Genomic DNA, 18,778 nt, shown 5'->3' on the forward strand with positions numbered 1-18,778 from the left:
ATTTGTCAGCTGTGTGACTTGGGGCAAGTCACTTAACTTCTCTGTGCCTCAGTCCCCTCATTTGTAAAATGGGGATGAAGACTGTGAGCCCCACGTGGGACAACCCTTACCTTGGATCTACCCCAGTGCTTCGAACAGGGCTTGACACATAGTAAGTGCTTAACAAATACCATCATCACCCCCACCATCTCTGCCAGGAGACAGAGAAAGTGGGGAGGCGGAGCTCTCATGCTTAACTCCACATCTCCTTTCTATTTTCCATTTATGCCCAACTCTGAGGACACCGAGGTTGCACCATCCTGGGGCGGGGGCAGATTTTCATTCGGAAGTCACCAGGGAGTGAAGGTCCTTTTCAATTCAGGCTAACTTTCTGCGGAAGCGTGCCAAAGGAGCGGGAGCGGGATCGCACCAACCAGGCGGATGGATGGGTGATCGTTTTGGACTCACCGTCTTGGAAGGTGTCGTTGATGGCGATGACAGCTTGGGAGGGTTTGCTTAATTCAGCCCCCTGGGCTGAGCTCAGGAACACCACAAAAGTCTCCAGGCCTTCTATCGCTGGCTTCTGAGCATCGTCCAAGATGGTCAAGGGGCAAGACTGGGAGAGGAAGAGGACGGAGGTCACAAAGACCATTCTGTCTGTGATCCTAATTAATCAATCAATCGCATTTATCGAGCACTTTCTGTTTGCACAGTACTGTGCTAAGCACTTGGGAGACTGTAAGCTTCTTGAGGGAAGCGATCCAACTCTAATAAATTGTATTCTCCCAAGTGTTTAATACAGTGCACCGTACATGGTTTTTGGTTTATACTGTCGAGCCGCCTCCGACACACAGCGACGTCATGGACAGATCTCTCCCAAAACGCCCCACCTCCATCTGCAATCGTTCTGGTAGTGGATCCATAGAGTTTTCTTGGTAAAAATATGGAAGTGGTTACCATTGCCTCCTTCTTCACAGTAAAATTGAGTCTCTGCCCTTGAGTCTCTCCTGGGCCGCTGCTGCCCAGCACAGGGGAATTATGACTTGTAGCAGATTGCCTTCCGCTTGCTAGCCACTGACCAAGCTAGGAATGGCATGGGTAGGCCTCTGCTTGATTCTCCCTCCCGTAGTCGAGACTGGTAGAGGACTGGAAACGCTCCAGGTGCAACCCAGAGTGGGGGCTGTACATAGTGCTCAATAAATACTTTTGAATCATCATCACCAATCGTATTTATTGAGCGCTTACTGTGTGCAGAGCACTGTACTAAGCCCTTGGGAAGTACAAGTTGGCAACATATAGAGACATTCCCTACCCAACAGTGGGCTCACAGTCTAAAAGGGGGAGACAGAGAACAAAACCAAACATACTAACAAAATAAAATAAATAGAATAGATATGTACAAGTAAAATAGAGTAATAAATATGTACAAACATATATACATACATACAGGTGCTGTGGGGAAGGGAAGGAGGTAAGATGGGGGGATGGAAAGGGGGACGAGGGGAAGAGGAAGGAAGGGGCTCAGTCTGGGAAGGCCTCCTGGAGGAGGTGAGCTCGCAGTCACGAGCGGCACCGGGGAGTGGGTCTTCCCATAAATATTGGGCGAGCATGGGCGAGTATGACAGAGTTGGTTGACAGGATCCCTGCCCAAAAGGAGCTGAGAACACCTGTTCACATCCTCCTCATTGCCTAGAATTCCCTACCCCTTCACAACCAGCAATCAATCAATCAGTGGTGTTTATTGACCGCTTATTCTGTGCAGAGCACCATATGAAGCACTTGGGAAACTGTAAAGTTCTCCACTAGACTGTAAATTTATTCATTCATTCAATCGTATTTATTGAGCGCTTACTGTGTGCACAGCACTGGACTAAGCGCTTGGGAAGTACAAGTCGGCCACATATAGAGACGGTCCCTACCCAACAACGGGCTCACAGTCTAGGAGGGGGAGACAGACAACAAAGCAAAAAACGTAGACAGGTGTCAAAATCGTCAGAACAAATAGAATTATAGCTATAGGCACATCATTAACAAAATAAATAGAAAAGTAAATATGTACAAGTAAAATAAATAGAGTAATAAATCTGTACAAATATAAACAAGTGCTGTGGGGAGGGGAAGCTCTCAATAAATGCCACTGGTTGAGTGATCTGCTGAAACTAACATCCGCTAACTCTAAGGAGCACTAAGTACAGTGCTCTGCATAGAGTAAGAGCTCCATAAATATTATTTATTGATCGATTTATTGATCCTGGCTTTCTGATTCTGGAGATTCTTGGGTGTCTCTCCCCGCCCAGCCAGGAAGCGTTCTTTACCCGTTCAGTGTCGCCAGCCCTGAATTCCACTTTCCTGGAGCTGGGGATGTAGTCCACGCCGGGAGTGGCTGACGGCGGGTCGGAAGGGCGAGTGGCACACCAGACGGACGCGGAGGTGGACAGGTCGGTGCCGCGACGGACAACCGGGATCTCGATCAGACCTGTGGGGAAAGAGACCATAGTGGACCCGCTGGGAATGAGAAAAAGCCAATAAACTGACGCGTTCCCTGCCCACAGGGAGTTTACATTAATGAGTGACCTTGCCCTGCCCTGCCACGGAGCGCCTTAAATCGGTTTTGTTGGTATGTTTGGTTTTGTTCTCTGTCTCCCCCTTTTAGACTGTGAGCCCACTGTTGGGTAGGGACTGTCTCTATGTGTTGCCAATTTGTACTTCCCAAGCGCTTAGTACAGTGCTCTGCACATAGTAAGCGCTCAATAAACATGATTATGATTATGGTTAAGACTGCCAGGACCATCTCCTAACCCCTCGGGACTTTGCAAGCACAGTTGGAATCTGGGTAGGCATCGTTAGCCTTGAACTTGCAGAGGGCAAGACGAGGGAAGCAGGCCCGGAGAAAGGGCACTGTCGACTGGGTCAATGAGTGAAATGATAACAACAACAATAATAATAATATTTGTTAGGCACTTACTGCGTGCGAAATGCTGTATTAAGCACTAGGTTTGATACAAGAGGTTATAATAATAATAATAATAATAAATAATAGCAATGATGGCATTTATTAAGCACTTACTATGTGCAAAGCATTGTTCTAAGCGTTAAGGAGGTTACAAGGTTGTCCCACGAGGGGGCTCACAGTCTCAATCTCCAATCAATCAACCAATCGTATTTATTGAGCGCTTACTGTGTGCAGAGCACTGTACTAAGCGCTTGGGAAGTACAAGTTGGCAACATATAGAGACAGTCCCTACCCAGGTGGGCTCACAGTCTTTACAGATGAAGTAACTGAGGCACAGAGAAGTGAACTGACTCGCCCCAAGTCACACAGCTGACAATTGGCGGAGCCGGGATTTGAACCCATGACCTCTGACTCCCAAGCCTGTGCTCTTTCCACTGAGCCACGCTGCTTCTCTATCAAATCAGGTTATCAAATCAGATACAGCCCCTGACCCATGTGGGGCTCAAAGTCTAAGCGGGAAGAATAAAACAGGTATCTTATCTCCGTAGTCCAGATGAGGAAACTGAGGAACAGAGAAGGTAAGTATCTTGCCTAAAGTAACACAGCAGGAGAGAGACGGAGCCGGGATTGGCTTCTTGTCTGGGGCTGTGAAGTGACTTGCCCAAGGTCACACAGCAGACAAGTGGCAGAGCTGGGATTAGAATCCAGGTCCTTCGGACTCTCAGGCCTGTGATCTTTCCACTAGGCCACACTGCTTCCCACGCTGCTGCTCTTGGACTCGGGATTCGATTCCTGGGCTTTGTTAAAACCCCAGAAAAGAAGCCAATCCCGGATCCATCTCCTTCCAGCTGTGTGACTACAGGCAAGTCACTTCACTTCTCCGTGCCTCAGTGATCTCACCTGGAAAATGGGGATGAAGACTGTGAGGCCTCATGTGGGACAGGGATTGTGTCCAACCTAATCATCTTGTATCCACCCCAGTGTCTAACACACAGTAAGCAATAAAAAAATAACATTTAAAAAAAAAGAGCCCCAGGGTGCTCACTAGGCAGAGGAAAAGCAATCCTGCTCTGCAGCAGTAGAAGATGAAAGGTTTATAATAAGCCTCCGACTTAATTATCCTGCACACATCAAGGAATCACAAACGCCGAACAAAAGGCTGGAATGTGCTCCATCAGCAGAAGTGCGGGAAGCAGGAGTCCCGAGCTTCCCCGTGTTCGCTAAACTATCTCAAGTCTTCCCTGCTGGCATAATAATAATAATAATAATAATAATAATAATAATAATAATAATAATAATAATAATAATAATGTTATTTATTAAGCACTTACTATGTGCAAAGCACTGTTCTAAGTGCTGGGGAGGTTACAAGGAGATCAGATTGTCCCACGGAGGGGCTCACAGTCTTCATCCCCATTTTCCAGATGAGGTCACTGAGGCCCAGAGAATCAATCAATCGTATTTATTCAGAGCTTACTGTGTGTAGAGCACTGTACTAAGCGCTTGGGAAGTACAAGTTGGCAACATATAGAGATGGCTCCTACCCAATAGTGGGCTCAAAGTCTAGAGAAGTGAAGTGACTTGTCCAAAGTCACACAGCTGACAATTGGCAGAGCTGGGATTCGAACCCTTGACCCCTGACTCCAAAGCCCGGGCTCTTTCCACTGAGCCAGGCTGCTTCTCTATATATGCCTAGAGAAGGAAGGACTTGGAACAACCAAGGGAAAGGGCTGGATTAGTTTCCACTCTGTCTGGCCCTGCCACCGTTCTCACCATAGGAGTTCTTCGGGAAAAACTTCCTGGCGGGGGTGACTTCAGCTCACAGCACTGAGCACTATATATATTGTGTGTGTATATATATATATATTTTTATATATATATATATTTATATATATATATATATACAAAACGTGGCCACGTGCAGAGTGGGGTGGCCTTCCTCCTCCCAAACACCATGGAGGGAGGGGAGCCCAGCCCCCACAGCACTGCAGCCTCTCACGGGGTGGGGGGAACAGCTGCTGTACAACAGTCAAAAGAGGGGAAGGCGGTGACCACTTTCGCCCAGGACTCCTTGCCTTGAGAGCCGAGGGGAAACACACAGTTCGGAAAAGGTACATGTGGACTGTAAGCTCATTGTGGGCAGGGAATGGGACTGTTTATTGTTCTATTGCACTCTCTCAAGCGCTCAGTACAGCGCTCTGCATGCCGTAAGCACTCAGAAAATACGACCGAAAGAATGACGTCCTCACCATGCCTCGTTCTCGCCTGTCCCGCCGTCGACCCCCAGCCCACGTCATCCCCCTGGCCCGGAATGCCCTCCATCCGCCAAGCTTTGGAAGCAGCATGGCTCAGTGGAAAGAGCCCGGGCTCTGGAGTCAGAGGTCATGGGTTCAAATCCCGGCTCCGCCAAATGTCAGCTGTGCGACTTTGGGCAAGTTACTTTACTTCTCTAAGCCTCAGTTACCTTATCTGTAAAATGGGGATTAAGACTGTGAGCCCCACGTGGGACAACCTGAACACCTTGTATCCCCCCCAGTGCTTAGAACAGTGCTTTGCACATAGTAAGCGCTTAACAAATGCCATTATTATTAAGCTAGCTCTCTTCTTTTAGACTGTGAGCCCACTGTTGGGTAGGGACTGTCTCTATATGTTGCCAACTTGTACTTCCCAAGCGCTTAGTCCAGTGCTCTGCACACAGTAAGCGCTCAATAAATACAACTGATGATGATGATGATGATTCCTCCCTTCAAAGCCCTTCTGAGAGCTCACCTCCTCCAGGAGGCCTTCCCAAACTGAGCGCCCTCCTTCCTCTCCCCCTCCACCCCCTTGCCTTACCTCCTTCCCCTCCCCACAGCACCTGCATATCTGTATATATGTTTGTATGTATTTATTACTCTATTCATTTATTTTATTTGTACATACTTATTCTATTTATTTTATTTTGTTAATATGTTTGGTTTTGTTCTCTGTCTCCCCTTTCTAGACTGTGAGCCCACTGTTGGGTAGGGACCGTCGCTACATGTTGCCAACTTGGACTTCCCAAGCACTTGGTACAGTGCTCTTCACACAGTAAGCGCTCAATAAATATGATTGACTGACTGACTGAATGAATGAATGAATGAATGAGTGAATGGCCACAGAGTAGAGGCCTAAGGGTCTGGCCGCCCCAGGGAAAAGAAGGGTGTGGGGAAGAGGGAGGCAGAGACCCCCGGTTTTCTTTGCAGAGAAGCAGCGTGGCTCAATGGAAAGAGCCCGGGCTCGGGAGTCAGAGGTCATGGGTTCAAATCCCAGCTTCACCACTTACACTGAGGTTTCACTTCTCTGGGCCTCAGTTACCTCATCTGGAAAATGGGGATGAAGACTGTGAGCCCCATGTGGGACAACCTGATCACCTTGTACCTCCCCAGTGCTTAGAACAGCACCTAGAGAAGCAGCGTGGCTCAGTGGAAAGAGCCCGGGCTTGGGAGTCCGAGGTCATGGGTTCAAATCCCGGCTCCGCCACTTGTCAGCTGGGTGACTTTGGGCAAGTCACTTCACTTCTCTGGGCCTCAGTGATATCATCTGGAAAATGGGGATTAAGATTGTGCGACCCCGTGGGACAACCTGATCACCTTGTAACCTCCCCAGCGCTTAGAACAGTGCTTTGCACATAGTAAGCGCTTCATAAATGCCATCATTATTATTATTTGCTACCTGCATCTTCGCTGACGGTGAAGGCGGTGTTGCCCAGGGCCACTGTGGAGGCGTCGTTGGGCCCGCTGATGATAACTGTGGCCGAAGACGCCGGTCCCACCCGGGCATTGGCGGAGGGCCCAGCCAGGACCACCTCGAACTCCTCTTCCTCCTCGTACTCGCTGTCGTCGATGAGCACGACCTCGCAGGCGGCCAGGGTGACCCCGGGCCCCAAGACGACCCGGCTGGCCTCCGACAAGCCCCGCGACTTGAAGTCCGAGCCAGTCTCCAAGGCGTACAGGCTGCTCCCCTTGGCCGACTTGGGGACCGTGTAGCAGATGGCGGAGACGACGCTGCTGGAATCCCCTGGGGCGGCAGGAGGGAGAAGACCAGAAAGCGTGAGCACGGAGGAAATGCCAGCCATGCCCTAGAGGCATTTCCAGTCAATCAATCAATCAATCAATCGTATTTATTGAGCGCTTACTGTGTGCACAGCACTGTACTAAGCGCTTGGGAAGTACAAGTTGGCAACACATAGAGACAGTCCCTACCCAACAGTGGGCTCACAGTCTAAAAGTCAATCGATCATCCGATGATATTTACTGAGCGCTTTCTCTGTGCAGTACACTGTTCTAAGCGTTTGGGGCATATAATACAAGAGAATTATACTAGACACGATTACACTGGACTCTCCCAAGTGCTTAGTACTGTGCTCTGTACGAAGTAAGTGCTCAATAAATACGACTGACAGACTAACCCTCTCAGATCTCCAGACCTTGGGTTATCTCTGCTTTGCGGCAGAACTTTTAGTCCTTCAGGGATAAAAATGGTCAAATGATGGTGCCGAACACAGGGGGTGTGTTGTCGGGGGAGGAATTTGGTCTCTCGCTGGCTCTCAGCCAAACCTGCGGACCTTATATTCCATGCCTCAGCTCATTTAGCTCAATGCTCAAGGCCCTACTGAGAGCTCACCTCCTCCAGAAGGCCTTCCCAGACTGAGCCCCTTCCTTCCTCTCCCCCTCGTCCATCCCCCATCTTACCTCCTTCCCTTCCCCACAGCACCTGTATATAAGTATATACGTTTGTACATATTTATTACTCTATTTATTTATTTTACTTGTACATACCTATTCTACTTATTTTATTTTGTTAGTATGTTTGGTTTTGTTCTCTGTCTCCCCCTTTTAGACTGTGAGCCCACTGTTGGGTAGGGACTGTCTTTATATGTTGCCAACTTGGACTTCCCAAGCGCTTAGTACAGTGCTCTGCACACAGTAAGCGCTCAATAAATATGATTGATTGATTGATTGATTTATCAGACTCACTGCCCACTCTCTGCGAGCAGAGGGATGCAAGGTAAGACATAACCCTCTCCAGAAGGCAGATCTCTGCCTAGCATTCACTGCGTGTCTGAGTCTACAAATGCAGCCAACACACAAAACCCCTTCATTTGTATACAAACTTTATGCACCTCCTCTGCTCCTTTCCTCCCATGGAATGCTGCCAAGGCAGGGCTATAATAATAATAATAATAATGATAATAATGGCATTTATTAAGCGCTTACTATGTGCAAAGCACTGTTCTAAGCGCTACAGGTCAATGCTTAAGTACGAGGAGCCCCCCTCCCCGCTCTGATCAATGTGGAATAATAATGATTGTGGAATTTGTTAAACACATACTATATGCCAATCAATCAATCAATCGTATTTATTGAGCGCTTACTGTGTGCAGAGCACTGTACTAAGTGCTTGGGAAGAACAAGTTGGCAACATATAGAGACGGTCCCTACCCAACAGTGGGCTCACAGTCTAGAAGGGGGAGACAGAGAACAAAACCAAACATATTAACAAAATAAAATAAATAGAATAGATAGGTACAAGTAAAATAAATAAATAGACTAATAAATATGTACAAACACATATACATATATACAGGTGCAGTGGGGAAGGGGAGGATGCCAGGCACTGTACTAAGCACTGGGGTAGATACAAGCAAATCAGATTGGACACAGTTCCTGTCCCACATGGGGCTCACAGCCTGAATCCCCATTCTACAGATGAGGGAACTGAGGACCAGAGTGGTGAAGTGACTTGCCCAAGGTCACACAGGAGTCTACTGAAGGATTAGAACTCAGGTCCCACTGACTACCAAGCCCGTTCATTCATTCGTTCATTCAGTCGTATTTATTGAGCGCTTACTGTGTGCAGAGCCCTGTACTAAGCACTTGGGAAGTACAAGTTGGCAACATAGAGAGACGGTCCCTACCCAACAACGGGCTCACAGTCTGGAAGGGGGAGACAGACAACAAAACATATTAACAAAATAAAATAAATAGAATAGTAAATATGTACAAGTAAAATAAATGGAGTAATAAATCTGAACAAATATTCATTCATTCATTCGTATTTATTGAGCGCTTACTGTGTGCAGAGCACTGTACTAAGCGCTTGGGAAGTCCAAGTCGGTAACATAGAGAGACGGTCCCGACCCAACAACGTGCTCACAGTCTAGAAGGGGGGAGACAGACAACAAAACACGTAGACAGGTGTCCAAACCGTCATGCTCTATCCATTAAGCACGCTGCTTCTCTGAGTACTTGTAGTAAGCACTGGATGGATAGAGTACGATACAAAAGAATTGGTAGACCTGCCCACCACTAGCTTAGAGTCTAGAGGGGGAGACAGACACCAGAAATAAATAAATGATTTATAACGTGCAATTTATATATAATTTATAGAGCCAGTCTTTCCCTCTCATGGAGAATCAGCAGTTCCGGCCCTCTGCCCGGTCGGCAGATTCTGCAAATAACACCCTGCCCCAAGGGTTTTTACAGTCCCGGGCTGATTCTTTGGCATTATGATGATGCCTATGGAAATTGAGCTGTAGGAACAGGTGTCTCTCCCCACCACTGAGAAGGAGCATGGTCTAGTGTAAAGGACCGATTTATTACTCTATTTTACTTGTCCATATTTACTATGCTATTTATTTTGTTAATGATGTGCTTCTAGCTTTATTTCTATTTGTTCCGATGACTCGACGCCTGTCCACATGTTTCGTTTTGTTGTCTGTCTCCCCCTTCTAGACTGTGAGCCCGTTGTTGGGTAGGGACCGTCTCTATATAAATAAATAATAAATAATGATGGCATTTGTTAAGCGCTTACTAGGTGCAAAGCACTGTTCTAAGCGCTGGGGGAGGATACAAGGTGATCAAGTTGTCCCACAGGGGGCTCACAGTCTTCATCCCCATTTTACAGATGAGGTAACTGAGGCTCAGAGAAGTTAAGTGACTTGCCCAAGGTCACACAGCAGACATGTGGTGGAGTCGGGATTCTAACCCATGACCTCTGACTCCAAAGCCCATGCTCTTTCCACTGAGCCACGCTGCTTCTCTTATATGTTGCCAACTTGTACTTGTACTTTCCCCCTTTTAGACTGTGAGCCCACTGTTGGGTAGGGACTGTCTCTATATGTTGCCAACTTGTACTTCCCAAGCGCTTAGTACAGTGCTCTGCACACAGTAAGCGCTCAATAAATACGATTGATTGATTGATTGTACTTCCCAAGCACTTGGTACAGTGCTCTGCACACAGTAAGCGCTCAATAAATGACTGACTGACTGACTGAATGAATGAATGAATGAATGACCCAGGCCCGGGAGTCAGAGGACCTGGGTTCTAATCCCACTTCCACCATGTGCCTGCTGTGTGACTTTGGGCAAGGTACAGGTTCATTTGATCAAACACAATCCCTGTCTCAGATGGGGCTCACAGTTTAAGTAAGAGGGAGAGCAGATATTAAACCCCCATTTTACAGTGAAGGAAACTGAGGCATAGAGAAGTGACATGACTTCTCCAAGGTCACACTGCAAGCAACTAGCAGAGCTGGGATAAGAACCCAAGTTCTGACTCCTAGGCTGGGGCTCTCCCCACTAGGCCATGATGTTTTCCCTCCCTCTTAGATGGTGAACCAAATGAGGAAAAGGTACTGTGTCTATTCTGGTTGTAGTGCATCTATACCAGTGCTGGAAACATAGTAAACTTAACAGATGAGGTAACTGAGGCACAGAGAAGTGAAGTGACTTGCCCAAGCTCACCCAGCAGACGGGTGGTAGAGCCGGGATTAGAACCCAGGTCGTCTGACTCCCAGGACTGTGCTCTTTCCACTAGGCCATGCTGCTTCCTGGAGTTATTTCAGCGGGGATTTGGAGCTGAGAATTCCTGGAAGCATCCCAGAGTCTCCCAGAAAGGCTGAGCTAGTGGGGAATGGGAAAGGCTAGACTGTGAGCCCGCTGTTGGGTAGGGACCGTCTCTATATGTTGCAACTTGGACTTCCCAAGCGCTTAGTACAGTGCTCTGCACACAGTAAGCGCTCAATAAATACGATTAAGAAAGAAGAAGAAGAAAGGCTGGGATTGGACTCAAGGCCTCTGGTGGTCCTGTTTCCCAGCCCCACTGATTCTTCCACCGTTCCACGAGAAGCAGCGTGGCTCTGTGGAAAGAGCCCGGGCTTGGGAGTCAGAGGTCATGGGTTCTAATCCCGGCTCCATCACTTGTCAGCTGTGTGACTTTGGGCAAGTCACTTCACTTCTCTGTGCCTCAGTTCCCTCATCTGTAAAATGGGGGTGAAGACTGTGAGCCCCACGTGGGACAACCTGACCACCTTGTATCCCCCCCAGCTCTTAGTGCTTCGCACATAGTAAGCACTTAACAAATGCCATCATTATTATTATTATTATTCCGGATTTTTGTGCCTGGGCCCGATCCCTCGTCGTCCCCTGTCCCGCGGAAAACACATACCGCTCCTCTCGACGGGGACGAGCAGGACTCCGGCGCTCTCGTTGACTTTGTAGGTCTTCCTGTCGAACTGCAGGGTGGGCTCATCTTCCGTGTCGTTGATGTTCACCTCGGCGTGGGTGACCGCTCCCAGTAAGGCGTAAGCGGGCATGCTGAGCTCCACGGTGAAGCTCTCAATGTTCTCGAACACCTCGTCGTCGTTGATGACGATGGTGCAGGACTTGGTGTCCTCCCGCTCATCGAACTGCACCTGCCGAAGGGAGCGAACAGAAAGGGGTGGGTGGGTGGCTGTCCCGACCTTTCCACTTCCCCCCAGACCGAAAGCTGCAAGCCGGCATGTCTAGCTCTATCATCATCATCATCAATCGTATTTATTGAGCGCTTACTGTGTGCAGAGCACTGTACTAAGCACTTGGGAAGTACAAGTTGGCAACATATAGAGACAGTCCCTACCCAACAGTGGGCTCACAGTCTAAAAGGGGGAGAGCTCTATGACTTCCGAGAAGCAGCGTGGCTCAGTGGAAAGAGCCCGGGCTTGGGAGTGAGAGATCACGGGTTCTAATTCCGGCTCCGCCACTTGTCAGCTGTGTGACTTTGGGCAAGTCACTTCACTTCTCTGGGCCTCAGTTCCCTCATCTGGAAAATGGGGATTGACTGGGAGCCCCACGTGGGACAATCTGATCTCCTTGTATCTCCCCCAGCGCTTAGAACAGTGCTTTGTACATAGTAAGCGCTTAACAAATACCATAACTATTATTATTAGAACACGGGCCCAGGAGTCAGAAGGGACCATGTTCTAAACCCGGCTCCACCACGTCTGTCGTGTGACCTTGGGCGTCACTTCACTTCTCGGTGCCGCAGTTACCTCATCTGTAAAATGGGGATTATGAATGTGAGCCCCACATGAGAAAGGGACTCTGTCCAACCTGCTTGCCTTGTATCTACCCCAGTGCTTAGGACAGTACTCGACACTCAGTAAGCACTTAACAAATACTAAAATTATTATTATTATTGCCAGGCACTATACTAAGCGCTGGGGTAGATATAAACTAATCAGGTTGGGGCTCACGGTCCTTCATTCATTCAATCGTATTTATTCATTCATTCATTCAATTGTATTTATTGAGCGCTTACTGTGTGCAGAGCACTGTACTAAGCGCTTGGGAAGTCCAAGTTGGAAACATATAGAGACGGTCCCTACCCAACAGTGGGCTCACAGTCTAGAAGGGGGACACAGAGAACAAAACATATTAACAAAACAAAATAAATAGAATAAACATGTACAAATAAAATAAATAAATTTACAGATCCCCAGAGAAGTGAAGTGACTTGACCAAGGTTACACAGCAGATCAGTGGCGGAGCCGGGATTAGAACCCAGTCCTTCTGATGCCCAGGCCCGGGCTCCATCCTCTAGGCCATGCTGTTTCTCATCCGTCCCCCTGAAAGCCAGACTCTAGCCCCTGTTTCGGAGTTTTCAGCAAAGCCAGGTGGAGAATTAATAATAATAATAATAATAATAACTGGCATTTGTTGAGCGCTTACTATGTGCAGAGCACTGTTCTAAGCGCTGGGGAGGATACAGGGTGATCAGGTTGCCCCATGTGGGGCTCACAGTCTTAAGCCCCATTTTACAGATGAGGTAACTGAGGCCCAGAGAAGTTAAGTGACCACCGGCCCCTCCTCCTCCACCGGTAGCCCTCAGCTTCGGGTCCTTCCCCGGTTCACCTGGCCAGCGTACTCCACGAAGTCCGGTTGCCCGGGTTTGGAGCCCGGGCTAGAGGTGGAAGTGGCAGTGCCCTGCTTGCTGTGGCACAGGACGATGGCGTACTGGTTGAGGTTCCCGGTCCTCTCCACGGTGACGCTGACAGAGCCCGCCTTCTCGCTGACATTGTAGCTGGGAATACAAGAGAAAGCAGCCTCACAGACGGTGACCCCATCTCTGATGACCTGGGGAACGTTCATTCATTCACTCGATCGTATTTATTGAGTGCTTACTGTGTGCAGAGCACTGTATTAAGCGCTTAGAGGAGTACAATATAACAATAAACAGATGCCCACAACATGCTGGATATACAGCTGCTTCAGACATCTTTGCTCTTAAGGATCTCGGACATCTGTGTGGCCTAGTGAAGGGTGCGCAGGACTAAGAGTCAGAAGGCCTGGGTTCAAATTCAGACTCTGCCACTTCTCTGTTGCATGACCTGGGGCAAATCATTTAACTTCCTTCCCTCATCTGTACAAAGGGGATACAATGCCCACTTTCCCTCTCAGACTGTTCCCATGTGGGGCAGGGACAGTGTTCGATTTGATTACTTGGGATCCACTTTTTTTCTAAATGGTATTTGTTAAGCACTTCCCATGTGACAAGCACTGCTCTATGTGCTGGAGCAGATGCAAGTTAATCAGGTTAGACACGGTCCCTGCCCTACCTGGGGCTTACAGTCTAAAAAGGAGGGAGAACAGGTATTGACTCTCCATTTTGCGGTTGAGGAAACGGAGGCACGGAGAAGTTAAGCGACTTGCCTAAAGTCACGCAGCGGGCAAGTGGCAGAGCCGGAATTAGAACACAGGTCCTCTGGCTCCCAGGCCCGGGCTATATCCAGTAGGCCACGATGCTTTTCCGGCACTTGGCAAATAGCAAGCACTTAATAAACATCATCATCATCCTTATCAGGACGGCACCAATGGCCTTCGGTCTTCCCTCCCCAGAATGTGAAACGACGCTTGTACCTGGTGTGTTTAAAGCTGATGAGGGACCACTGAATGTGGAAAGTGTTGTCGCTGACCACATTAGGCAAGCTGTCTTTCACTAGAAACTGGAAACTGTCCATGGTCTCCTGAATCTTCTCATCACGCAGCACATACCGCAACAACCCCAGGTTCACGTCCTCTGCGAGAGAGAGAGCACCTCCAGGAACCCGAATCCCACAGGCGTCAAATTTTATTCCTCCCTTCTATTTTCTTTATCCAATTCTCGTAGACTTTTAAAAGACTTGTAAGCTGAGGAATTCTTCACGACTGAACTACTTTGTTTAGAGGATGGGCAGCTAACTTCTGAGACAACGTATAATTACTTGTTCCCCTATGGACAATTCATTCATTCAATCGTATTTATTGAGCACTTACTGTGTGCAGAGCTTGGGAAGTCCAAGCTGCTGACATATAGAGACAGTCCCTACCCAACAACGGGCTCACAGCCTAGACGGGAAAATGCACTATCATAAGCAGAAAACGCAGGATCGTGACAGAATCGTTTCAGATGAGTTCCTAAGGGTCGTATGATTGTCATGTCAGATTCTGGAGCAAAATAGCTCTTCATGCTGGACTGTGGGGGTAGATGTGGGTAAGAGTGTTTGTGCAGGTGAGTGAGTGTTTGTACATCTGAGGATGAATAGTGTGCGTGAAAGTCTGTAAGCTCCTTTGTAGGCAGGGATTGGGTCTTCCTAGTTCACTGTATTGTACTCTCCAAGGCGTGTAGTACAGTGCTCTGCACACAGTAAGCACTCAATAAATACCAATAATTAATTTTTTAAATGAGTGTGAATACCTGAGTTATGTAGAGAGTGTGTGTATGTGTGTGTGTGTGAGAGAGAGGGTGACAGCACTTTTGGTGTGACAGTGTAGGCGGTATGCTTTATTACTGACTAGCAGCATCCTCTGGTAGAGAAATCGGGGTTGGGTAAGGCAGTTCGAGTTAGTTGAGACAACCAGAGTTAGGTGAAGCCGTCAGGTTAGTTTGGCAGCCAAGGTTAGATTGGATCTCAATCTTGTCTATCTGGTCGCTGACCCCTCACCCATATCCCACCTCTGGCCTGGAACCCCCTCCCACCTCATCTCTGACAGACAATTACTCTCCCCACCACCTTCAAAACTGTATTGAAGGCACATCTCCTCCAAGAGGCCTTCCCTAAGCCCTTATTTCCTTTTCTCCCACTCCCTTCTGCGTCACCCTGATGTGCTCCCTTTATTCTCCCCCTTTATGAACCCATCAGCACTTATGTCCATATCTGTTATTAATTTATTTATATTAATGTCCATCTCCCCCCTCTAGACTGTAACCTCATTTTGGACAGGGAATAGGTCTGATATACTGTACTCTTGCAAGTGCTTAGTACAGTGTTCTTTTAGACTGTGAGCCCACTGTTGGGTAGGGACTGTCTCTATATGTTGCCAACTTGTACTTCCCAAGCGCTTAGTACAGTGCTCTGCACACAGTAAGCGCTCAATAAATACGATTGATTGATTGATTGATTGGCATCTGCAAAGAGCAAGAAGGCCCCTGTACCAACAGTGGCAGAGGAGGATGCCTTTCCTTAGTGCCTTTGAATCAGACAGAGGTAAGGAGGATGGGGTGGGGCAGGAAGACCAGAGTTTACTCATTCGAAAATAATTGCTCCGTTGGGGTCTGTTCCTTCACTCTGGATTCTGTCATAAAGAGCCAGCACAGAGCAGAGACACGAACGGCCATTGGCAATACAGAATTCCCCCATGGAATTTAAGCTTGTGTGCTTTCTCACAGGTCACGCTAGGGTTCAAGGAAAAATGCTCTTGGAGAGGGTTCGGAGCCCATTGGATTTTTCTAATTCTTCAAGATTGTAATCTTTGTTCTAGGAAAAACGCCTTCCACTAGACAAGAGATATAAATATTTTCATTTCCATGAACCAAAGGTGCTCCAAAGAAGCATCCTCAACCTCAACAACAGCTACATGAACGTCTGATTCACAGGCAATGAAGGCTAGAGAGGGAGCAGGTGAAGCAGGGAAGGGTCACGTGAGGCCCCGGAGGAGCAAGTGAGAGCTGAGTTGGAGAATGCAAGACAGGTAGACCGACAGATGGATCCTTCTACAAAACCTGATTAGAATTTGACTTCCTGAACGAAGAGGGATTAAATCATCCACTAAGAGAGTTTTTGAGCAGGAGGAGGTCCGCACTGTCTGTGGGAGCCAGTGTGAAGGGAGCTTCCCCCATCCCGGCGTCCCCTGCGGCTTACCCTGCGTGAACGTGGTGACCGCGGCTCCAGGCTGCAGTCCGTGGCGCAGGGAACCGTGTCTGGGGCTGCTCGTTATTTCGTATACCAGCTTCTGGTCCTCCGTGTCGGGGTCCACGGTCAGCAACTCCTTTTTGGTGATGAGGTTTGAGGCCTGGAACACACGCGTGCCGAAACACCGGGTCTGAGGGAGGTGGAGGGCCCGGATGTCCGGGAAGGGGCTTGTTAAATCCTCTAAGACAGCTGGCTACGGGCCTGACTCAGGTCTGAAGAACGATCCGGCCCCTAGAGTGGCCATGCTGTAACGCCAGACGCCTTGGACACTCTCACGCCTGCCAGGGACGTGGAAAGGTTGTCCTCTCACCATCTGTTTCCAACAAGGGCCCTTCCGGGGACCCAGCTCCAGTGTGACTGATCCCATAGTCCAGGAGTCGCCCAGCCCGAGATGGACAGGGGATTGGGAAGCAGAGGGGCAGGGCCTCCGAGCCAGGTCTGGTTTCCCACGGCCCAGTCACGCAGATTCACCCCCGGGCGGGGAAGAGTTACCTTGCCATCCATATACTCTAGCCACTGCAGCCCCAGGTTGGTAATAATTCTTGGGGTACCATCATCGATGGGTAGAATGTCCACTCTGAACTTCTGAGGAGCCGCTGTCACAATCTGAGAGGGAGATGGTGGGGGGGAAGAAGGGGTTGGGAAGGAGGGGAGGTGGAGAGGGAGGGAGAAAGGAAAGGAAAGAGAGAGGAAGGGAGAGGGGAAGAGAAAGACAGAGAAGGAGAGAGTGGGGGAAGAAGGGAGATGGGAGGAGAAGGGGAAGAGAAAGGGAGAGAGGAAGGGAAAGGAGAAGGGGGAGAGAAAGGAAAAGAGGGAGAGAAGGGGGGACGGGAGGAGGACAAAGGGGAAGGAGAAGGGACAAGAAGGGGAGAAAGAGAGGGAGAGGAGGGGAGACAGAGAAATGAGGGGAGGCAGGGAGAGAAGAGGAGAGAGAAGAGACCAACAATGGAAACTCATTTTCTATCCAAGCTGAGAGGGTGGCATCCCCTGGATGTAGACCCTATAGGAAGAGGTTGGACTGCTACCCCTATCTATATCCCCAACCCCAGAGAGCAGCAATGGCTGCCCAATGCTGGGAAAAGATCCAGGGAAATACAAAAAGAGAAACATAGGATACAATTTCCAAGGCTGAGAACCTCTTGGGTTGATACCAATAATTCCAGGTGACAATCAAATAAATGATGTTTTTTTCTTGCAATAAACCCGGTTAAAAGCTAAAACTATTCTTGCTGTGTCGGTGTGAAAGCCTCCCGCAGCTCTGGAAAGACCCAGGGTTGGGAAAAAAGTTCCCTGGAGAAGAGGGGGATGAGAGGCAGCAGTGGGGTGATGGAGGAGGGGACGGTTTGTGACTCAGAATGATGGAAAACTAATTTCTGTCTGCTTCTAATGACTTTTTCTTCTCAGCCGTGCTGCAAGCTGCTCTCCCGGCCCGTCCCTTAGGATGAACGTTGTTTCCATTCCTCCTCCATCATTCCCTCAGTCCCACATCATTTCAGAGTTTTAATGACCCAGCATGCCCTGAGATCTTCCACAATCCTCCCTTCCTGAAATGCCCCAAACCCTCTGGCTCTCTTGGAAGCCTGACTAGCTGAGGAAAAAACATGATGAAAACTTTGAGTGACGGTACGGTTTGTGTTCTGAAATGGAGCCCTGGCTTCACTTCCCTTCCCCACAGCACCTGTATATATGTATATATGTTTGTACATATTTATTACCCTATTTATTTATTTATTTATTTTACTTGTACATATATATTCTATTTATTTTATTTTGTTAGTATGTTTGGTTTTGTTCTCTGTCTCCCCCTTTTACACTGTGAGCCCACTGTTGGGTAGGGACTGTATCTATAGGTTGCCAATTTGTACTTCCCAAGCGCTTAGTACAGTGCTCTGCACATAGTAAGCACTCAATAAATACGATTGATGATGATGATGATGATGATAAAAAATACAGGAGGCCCTTTCTTGCCTTGATGTGCCCTGTATCTCAAACTGCACCAAGTTCATAAATGATTTTATCCTGTGACCTCTGAAATTTTGCTCCGTCCCCTGTTGAAGAGGAGGAAGGGTGACCTTAGGCAAGTCACTTAACTTCTCTATGCCTCAGTTACCTCATCTGTAAAATGGGGATTAAAACTGTGAGCTCCAAACATGGCCTAGTGGAAAGAGCAAGAGCCTCGGAGTCAGAGGTTGTGGGTTCTAATCCCGGCTCTGCCACATGCCTGCTGTGTGACCTTGGGTAAGTCACTAAACGCTTCTGTCTCTCAGTTATGTCATCTGCAAAGCGGGGATCAAGATTGCGAGTCCCATTAGGGACAAGGACTGTGTCCCACTCGA

General features: G+C 48.4%; 1 protein-coding gene across 1 annotated transcript in view; it reads right to left on the bottom strand.

Moving 5' to 3' along the window:
• FRAS1 (Fraser extracellular matrix complex subunit 1) overlaps nt 1-18,778 on the bottom strand; it is a 210,436-nt gene that overhangs the window by 37,840 nt on the left and 153,818 nt on the right. Inside the window, 8 exon segments of the mRNA XM_038759168.1 lie at nt 448-595; nt 2,295-2,455; nt 6,626-6,970; nt 11,402-11,648; nt 13,126-13,294; nt 14,131-14,290; nt 16,392-16,542; nt 16,935-17,048. Coding sequence (XP_038615096.1) covers nt 448-595; nt 2,295-2,455; nt 6,626-6,970; nt 11,402-11,648; nt 13,126-13,294; nt 14,131-14,290; nt 16,392-16,542; nt 16,935-17,048 — 1,495 coding nt within the window.

Source organism: Tachyglossus aculeatus, chromosome 17 (assembly GCF_015852505.1).
Source record: "Tachyglossus aculeatus isolate mTacAcu1 chromosome 17, mTacAcu1.pri, whole genome shotgun sequence".
NCBI lineage: Eukaryota > Metazoa > Chordata > Mammalia > Monotremata > Tachyglossidae > Tachyglossus > Tachyglossus aculeatus.